This window comes from Anastrepha obliqua, chromosome 1, assembly GCF_027943255.1.
Source record: "Anastrepha obliqua isolate idAnaObli1 chromosome 1, idAnaObli1_1.0, whole genome shotgun sequence".
Lineage (NCBI taxonomy): Eukaryota > Metazoa > Arthropoda > Insecta > Diptera > Tephritidae > Anastrepha > Anastrepha obliqua.
In genome coordinates this window covers 76,553,405-76,561,135 of record NC_072892.1, presented here as the reverse complement: position 1 = coordinate 76,561,135, position 7,731 = coordinate 76,553,405, and the positions used below count along the sequence as shown (strand labels likewise).

At 34.8% G+C, this 7,731-nt stretch overlaps 1 protein-coding gene and 1 long non-coding RNA gene across 2 annotated transcripts; one reads left to right on the top strand and one right to left on the bottom strand.

The window, feature by feature from the left end:
• Nucleotides 1-2,063: 2,063 nt before the first annotated feature.
• On the top strand, nt 2,064-2,857 carry LOC129239857 (uncharacterized). The gene is made up of 3 exons (XR_008581967.1): nt 2,064-2,095; nt 2,425-2,508; nt 2,644-2,857. It is a non-coding gene; the product is annotated as an uncharacterized LOC129239857 (long non-coding RNA).
• Nucleotides 2,858-6,193: 3,336 nt separating this feature from the next.
• On the bottom strand, nt 6,194-7,443 carry LOC129248412 (abnormal spindle-like microcephaly-associated protein homolog). Its single transcript, XM_054887957.1, has 2 exons — nt 7,228-7,443; nt 6,194-7,121 (listed from the first exon to the last, which is right to left on the bottom strand). The coding sequence occupies exon 2, from the start codon at nt 7,086-7,088 to the stop codon at nt 6,672-6,674; it is 417 nt and encodes a 138-aa protein (XP_054743932.1). The 5' UTR covers nt 7,089-7,121; nt 7,228-7,443; the 3' UTR covers nt 6,194-6,671.
• Between the last annotated feature and the right edge of the window lie 288 nt (nt 7,444-7,731).

The window sequence follows — 7,731 nt, the reverse complement described above, 5'->3', positions numbered from 1 at the left end:
TTTTTTACAACTTGTGAATAGGAAGGTGAATTTGAGTTGTGATGGGATGGTTGAGTGGCAAAGATGAATTTGGATGAGTCCCGTGGTTGGGTGGCAAGAGCGGATATTTCATTATTTCTTCTTAGTGGCGGATACTTCAGTTTTTGCAAATTTTTATATACCATACAGACTTTATAGTTGGCAGGGCGATTGCCTTCGCACAAAGCGTGATTTTCGTCTTACGTGAATAGTTTACAGATTTTATGCAGACTGTTTTTTGTGGCAATAAGCTTTAGTGTGTACATATTTCTGGCAGTTAACACATGGAGGATGTGGGGGCTCAAATGTAATTTTTATATTTAGAACATTGTTGACGCCGTAAATATCTTTATTATTTTGACTTTGTTTTAATTCAATGATGAACATTGATAGAAGTTTTTTTAGTGGTTCTGTGTTTCATATTATATATGTATGTATATTTATTGCTTTGTGACCGAAATTTTGCAAGTTCAAGCGAGATGTCTTCTGTGCAACAGAGTGATGTATATTTTTTTTAAATAACTTTAAAGTTCCTATTTAGGCTTGTATGTATAAAATTCTGTTTGTTTTTCTTCTAAGAAAGTAACTATAGCTTTGAAGGCGTCGGGGTTGAGCGGTTATATTTTACCCGGCTCATTATTATGAGTTTTAGGGCATACGAGGCTGGAGCTTGTTCTGCTAGGAGTCTCATCAGTGGGGTAATATTGTTAACTTTGTCAACGAATATTGGTGGGGGTTTGGGGTTACCATCTTCGTCCTCGATTTCTAAGGGGGAAATCGATTTTCTGTTGGTTCCGAGCTGCCTAGCCGATACTAGTCAAGTTTGGCTTGTTTTTGGTTTATTTTAAGCTTGCTTGGGCTATAACGGATTGCCAATCCCTACCTGTAGAATTGTTGGGTGAAAGCTGTACGGGAAACTCCTGTTGTTGATAAAGTAGATGCAGTAGCTGCTGAATCTTTTGCTTTATACTGAGTTTTGGGCTATTTTGGGCTGTTTGCAACTGGTGTAGGGGTAAAGCATTTCGTGCTCGAAGAATTTGGGGTCTGTCCCGAGCCAGATGAATATTGCTTTTGTGACTGATGTTGATGTGGTTCCCTTTGTTGAGACATTTGCGTTTTTCCCTAGGGTAGTGTATTGTTGATTTTGTTGCTGTAATTGTTGTAGTGGTTATTTTTATTATTGTGGTTGTTTTAGTTGTAAGAGGCCACCCTCTTTGGGCGGGGAGTGACCAATTTCCACGTTTTTTTAAGGGGGGACCCTCATTTAGACGGTCGAAAAATGCATCATTTTTGGGAATTTTTTTCTCAGGTAAAATAACTTCAAACGTTTTGTAATTCATAAAGTACTTTAATAAATGTCTTCACTGTCTACAAAAATTTTCGGAGAAGAAAAAAACATTTTAAGTATGGAAATATACTCCTCGTCCATGGCACCTCATTCTATCTGTGTACATTCTAGCGCTCTGAATTTTTTTCTGAAATAAAAAAACCAAATTTTTTTTAAAACTTTAGGATAATACCTTCGATGTGACATTTTGATTTAAAAAAAAAATGTCGAAATTGATATTTTTTACCCAGTTTTATGTTAAAAGTGATTTTTCATGCATAAAAATTGACTTTAAAATTACAAAAAAATATGAAAATCTTTTTTTTTTAAAAAAACACTTAATGTCACATTGAAAACAATTTAATTATCTTTAAAATGAGCTATTATAAAGCCTGATTGGTTCAATACAGCGTTCTCAATTGTGTACACAAAATCGAAAAATGATGTTTCGAGAAAAACGCGTTTAAAGTTTTGGATACAGGCGATCAGGCCACCCGTCGCGTCCTGTTAAAAATTTTGTCACTCCTTCAAAAATACAGATATCGACTTGAAATTTTGAAAGTATATTCTTAAATAGTTGTAGAATAGATTAAAATTATTTCCAAAAAATCGATTTTTTTGACCCGATAAATGAGGGTCCCCCCTTAAATTATTATTAGGTTGAAAAGTCCTTTGGCAACTCTTAATAGAAACCATATAAGTTTGCATACTTTTAGGCCGCATATTCAACTGATTGAGTGGATCTCGCAGGTGACTTTAATTTTTTTTTGTTGTTTTTGTAGCACTATTCACTATTTTTGCAGCACAATTCACTGGCTTGTTTTTATGCACTTTCGATATAGAAAAGTTGCTTCTATAGGATTTGCTTGAGTTTTAATTTACAATTTCCCTCGGGAGAGGACTTTTTAGCAATCACTTTTCATAGAACAAAATTAAATTATTGGCAAAAAATGGATAAAATTATAAAAAAATTCGCTGACAACGATCAAATTTTATATTTATTTTCTCCTTTGTGATTTGGATTTAATTTGCTTTCATTAAATAACGGGGTTATTTGTTTTTTATTTAATTTTTTTTAGAACATTGAGGAGATTTTATTCAAAACTCCCCCTGTGAAAAAAATGCTGGTTGCGGGCTTGCACATATACAATATAAGTTTACAGGTACGAATACAAATACAAATGTACACACGTAATCATACAAATAAATATATATATTATATATTTACAATAGTATATTAATGTACATTTGAACTTATTTATTATATCAATGATAACAATGCATTATCTTTTTTCCAGAAAGAAATGTGCCAGAACATACCTCGTACAAATTAAAATGGCTTTCGATGAGACAAAATTCAATGCCTGTTCAAATCGATTCCGAAATTTTTCGTGTCATTCCAAAGCATATGCGTAAAAGAAACAAAAGCGCCGACGAAAGCAGAAAAACATCTAAACGTCTTTCAAAGGAGTAAACATTTTAGGTGAAGTAAAAAGTAGTCAACGCTTTCATTTTTTTCGACAATGAAATGTTATAATTATACTGTAACGTTTTTCTCAAATAAACTTGCATTGTTCTAAACATCTATAGTAATTTTTAAATGTGGCAACTCGTCTTTTCTGGAAACTTCTGTCCTGTCGTCTTGCATTCCTATTTGGTTTAGTATCATTCGTTTGTTGCCAGACGATCCGCGTGTGTTCATGATTCGTCTCGATTTGAGACCCAAATATTCGATCCAAGCAGAGCCAATATCTTCAGATAAACTACTTTGTCTTTCACCTATCCAGTTTTGCAATGCTGTATACGGTACACTACATCATTCTTTTAATCACTTTGTATGGGTATTCCCAGGATATTTGCAGTTTTGGAGAAGCCCCGTTTTTTCTTTCCGGATTATAAAGAAGTATTAAGATACCTTCACTAAATCCTTCGGGGTTCACAGCTCGGCCAAATCGATCTTTCATTCTATTACTAACTATCTTGCCTCACATGATGCTGTAGTTCACATTTCGTGTTATCCAATGGCTACCTTCATCCATTGCAAGAATGACACCTCTCCGAACGCTAAATCACCCGGAAGCCTTAAATCGTTTCCAGCGATTGTGATTGGTCGGTAGTTTTCGTGTTCCCGCAAGGTCTTATTTCACCTTCGGCAGCGATTTGCCAGTACCCTCTTGGAAATTGGTTGCCTGGTGTCACTCCGGTGACTGTTTCTGACATTACAGTGTCATAGTTACCCCAAATAGCTTCTGGAACTGCCTACTTTTCCAGCTACACATTATTTTTAAATTCAAGTTGATAGTTCAGTCAGTTGAACATTGTTAAGAGCTAAAGATTTGCGAAGAACAGGAACCAAGTAACTAAGATGTCAAGAAGTTTCGGGTGTTGATGAAATAGGCTCCATGGAGCTCAAAGATAGCATGAATGAATTACAAAGGCAATCCAATAGTTTTAGAAAAGGCTGGATACCTTAAGTGGCTGGATGCAGAAATATTTAGTTTTCGAGCCCGGTGTTTCGAGTATTTGGCCTATGACTTATCGTGTGGAGAGGTAGTCGTGAACTCTCGAGCAGTGGATCGACGTTTGCTCCGGCATATGGACAATCCTTTCTATTTGGTTGCTGGGAAGTTCCAATAACTATTCCGGTTAACTCCAGACTTGACTGAGGACCTAATTTTTCAGGTTGACAATCATCTTAGAAGTTCCAGAATAACACCGATTCCGACAGAAAAGTAGGTAAATCTTGCAATCATCAAGCTAATTGAATTCTAAATTCTGCGTTTTTATTACAAGGCTCTAGTTGCACTGCATTTTTTTGGCGGCAAGCACCAAAAGAAATTTTTGATTGAGTTGCTCGGCTGTGGCGCAGCTTTTTTGATATCCTAAATATCATATGTAGAAAAAGTATTAAGTAAATATTTTTCAAATAAAGAATTATTTTATTTTAATATACTTACTTTGTGGAAATATAATTGAAGAAGCACTCAAACATGCAACTATTGAGCTCATTTTGATTTTCTCTATCACTTTGAATAAATACAAAAATACGGATATTAAGTGTTAGTTAGCATAAGTTTGTGAATAGCAAAATCGTTAGGGCAAACGGCAAATACTGTAGGCAAAAATAATAATTGTCGAATCGCTAAAAATTAGTGAATCGCACTACTAGTCGCATTTAAGGTCGCTTATGAAGCGCACACGTAAAAAGGGCGAACACCACTTGGAATAGTATCCACTATCGACTATTGAACGATGTATCCACTACCAGGCACATCATCAGGGGTCTCAACGATGTTGCACTTACCAAAGTTGTTGTCGGAAGTACATCAGTAGCACCCACTTCACCAATTCAACAGCAACTAAGACCAAAACATGAAGCCAATGTTAATGAAGTGCTTCAATGGTTGGGAATATGGGCACAATGTAGTCAAGTGTCTATCGGGAAAGTATTCTGGAGGTTGCTTTGAAGCTTTGGCAGGCAAACATTTTGGTGGCAGACCATGAACGTTTTAACAGGACTCGGTACCATCTCACAAAGCTCGAGTGAACCAAGAATGCCTAAAAACCAACGTTCCGAACTTCATAACGTGAACACAATGGCTCTCAAATTCACCAGACGCGAATCCGATGGATTATTCTCTTTGGGCCATTTTGGAGAGCAAGATTCACCAGTTTCGAGGCACTGAAAACAACATACCTGCAAGTCACATTCGGGCAGCTTGCGATTCGTCTCTGGACCGGCTATAGTCAAGGCAAAAGGTGGTCACATTTTTAATTTAAAATAAATATATTTAATGTTAATTTGATTTAAAATTTATATGAATGAAAGTGTCTTTTATCTGATTTAGCACAATACGGTATATACGGGAGCGTGTCATTATTCTGTATTACAAAATTCTGGGTGACAAAATTCTGTAAATTGCAAAAAAATTCTGCTTTTTTAAAATTCTGCTTTTTAAAATTCTGCTTTCTAAAATTCTGCTTTTTCAAAATTCTGCAGGTTTAATGCGAAAAATTCTGCTTTATTCAAGTTTTGTGATTTTCGTCATACAAGAAGAGAGTCAAAGTTCTCATCTCCAGGTAATATTTGATTGCAAACATATGTATATACATACCAATGTATAACTGTTATCAACTATAATTAATGTAGGTATGTACATACATATGTACGAGGGGATTCTGCTGTTTCCGTGGCGCCGCAATCTTATGGCGGATTCTTATAGAACTCGACAAAAGAAAACGAAATGAAGGAGTAAAATTTTTTGATATCTCGCTTAGTTTTCGAGATATTGAATAAAAAAAGGCTGGAAGGCCTCAATGGTTTTAACACGGAAAGGAGTTCTACGCAAAAATACTGTGGATTGCGTAGCCGGAGTTGGACTGATGAAGGTTATTTTTTTGAAGCGCGGCCAAAGGCCGCCCACGCGAAAAGGAGTTCTACGCAAAAATACTGTGGATTCTATCGAACTGAAGAAAAAATTATTATTATTATTATTATTTTTTATTTAATATCTCGAATAATAATAAAAAATAATAATAATAATAAATTAAATAATTACATTACCTCTTTAACATTGTTAACATTATATTTGAATACAGAATTTTGTAATACAGAATTTTGAAAGCAGAATTTTAGAAAGCAGAATTTTAAAAAAGCAGAATTTTAAAAAAGCAGAATTTTAAAAAGCAGAATTTTGTTTTTAGAATTTTGTACATACAGAATTTCGACACCAACCCGGTATATACATATAAGTATATGTATTTAATTATATGATATGAGTTGTTAACAAAGTGTAGGAAGCTTTGACTCACCTTCAGTAGTTAAAAATAAATAAGAATGACGAAACATATGGATGTTCGTATATATGTATTGAACATCATTATTTATTTTGACAGATATGTTATCATTGACGAACATTTAAGTAAGAAATATGTCTTGCCATTAAAGCTACATATATGCATACATACATATATGAAGCGTAAAAACTTAAACGCTCACACTTTCTAACAAGCTAACACTCGACATATCCATCCAGAGGCACCCAAACTTAAAAAGCTATTGATGTATGTATTATATATAATTTTAAGTTCTTAGCGTATGCATATGCATAGGTTAAATTGACGGGGATTCTACAACTATTATTGTTATTGCGTATTATACAAAAGTGAGTTATATCTTAAATTTATATTTATACATACAAATATACATGTATCGGAGTACATAGCGCTTAAACGATTTCAATGAAGAGGAATAGAAATAAATCTTAACTGACGCCATCAAATGGCACACAGCCGATAATGCGCAGAATTGGAATTTAAATTAGTTTTATTTCTGTTTCAATTTATCTGTCTCTTTGCGCGCTTTAAATCCACGAAAGCTCGCTTGTATTTTTGTTGCTGCATTAATAGCAACCTTTTGCTGTTTTCGTACCAAAAATCCTCGGACACTTGCTTGTATTTTTGTTGCACATCGATTCTCAATGTCTGGAGTTGATCTATTTGAACTCGAGGTTGAGGTGATATTTTGTGGAGTAGGAATATTTATGCTCGTATGGAACGGTTCCTGAATTTTCTGCTGACAGCGCTGAGATTGACCATTTGGTGCATTGGCTTGTGGCTGATGTTGCATCTGCTTTCTTACGCGATAACCACGAAATCCAGCTTGTATTTTGATGGCGGCATTTTCTTCCGTCTGAATTGTTGGATTAAAGTCCACGTTGGGCGAGCTCGGGTGAATATGCATTTTTGGCTTAGTAGATTTCTTATTTTTTTATTTCTTTGAATGCAGCACAAAAGAAATATGTACATATATACATACATACATACTCTTACATGTTCCAAGAATAAGTTCTTGTATTGCGTAAGCAATATGAAATGCTTACCGTTGCTTCACAAATTTATTTTTGTTTTTTTTTTTTCAAACACTTATTTAAGTATATGCTGCATATAGTACGTTTCTGACAACAAATTCGTCTCTACGCTTTTACCCGTTGACTGTTTTGATTTGCTATACACTCACTGCACTACGTTTCGAAACAACCACATTGCTCCAATTAAAATCCGTGAATGATGCCACAAATGCTCCGCTCACTAAGAGGTAGCCTCATATCGCACTCATTGAAATTAATAGAAAATAAATGTACAGATTTGGACGGACATACGTACGTATACAAAAATTGTATATAACATAATATGATGGCTGGCATTCTGGCTGTCTATACATATGTATGTATGTCCATGTACGCGTACCCTGCAGAGCAGTAAAAGATATTTCTGTTTCAGAACTAGTACGATTTATCCAAATGCGAACTACTTATCTGCTATCTTCAGTGCAAGAGAGTGTAAAAGCAGAAAAGTAATATTTCATATTAGGACTTTTTATCCCA

Excerpts from the sequence above, each read along its gene's own strand:
- LOC129248412 (XM_054887957.1), bottom strand. The coding sequence starts at position 7,088 with ATGCATATTCACCCGAGCTCGCCCAACGTGGACTTTAATCCAACAATT.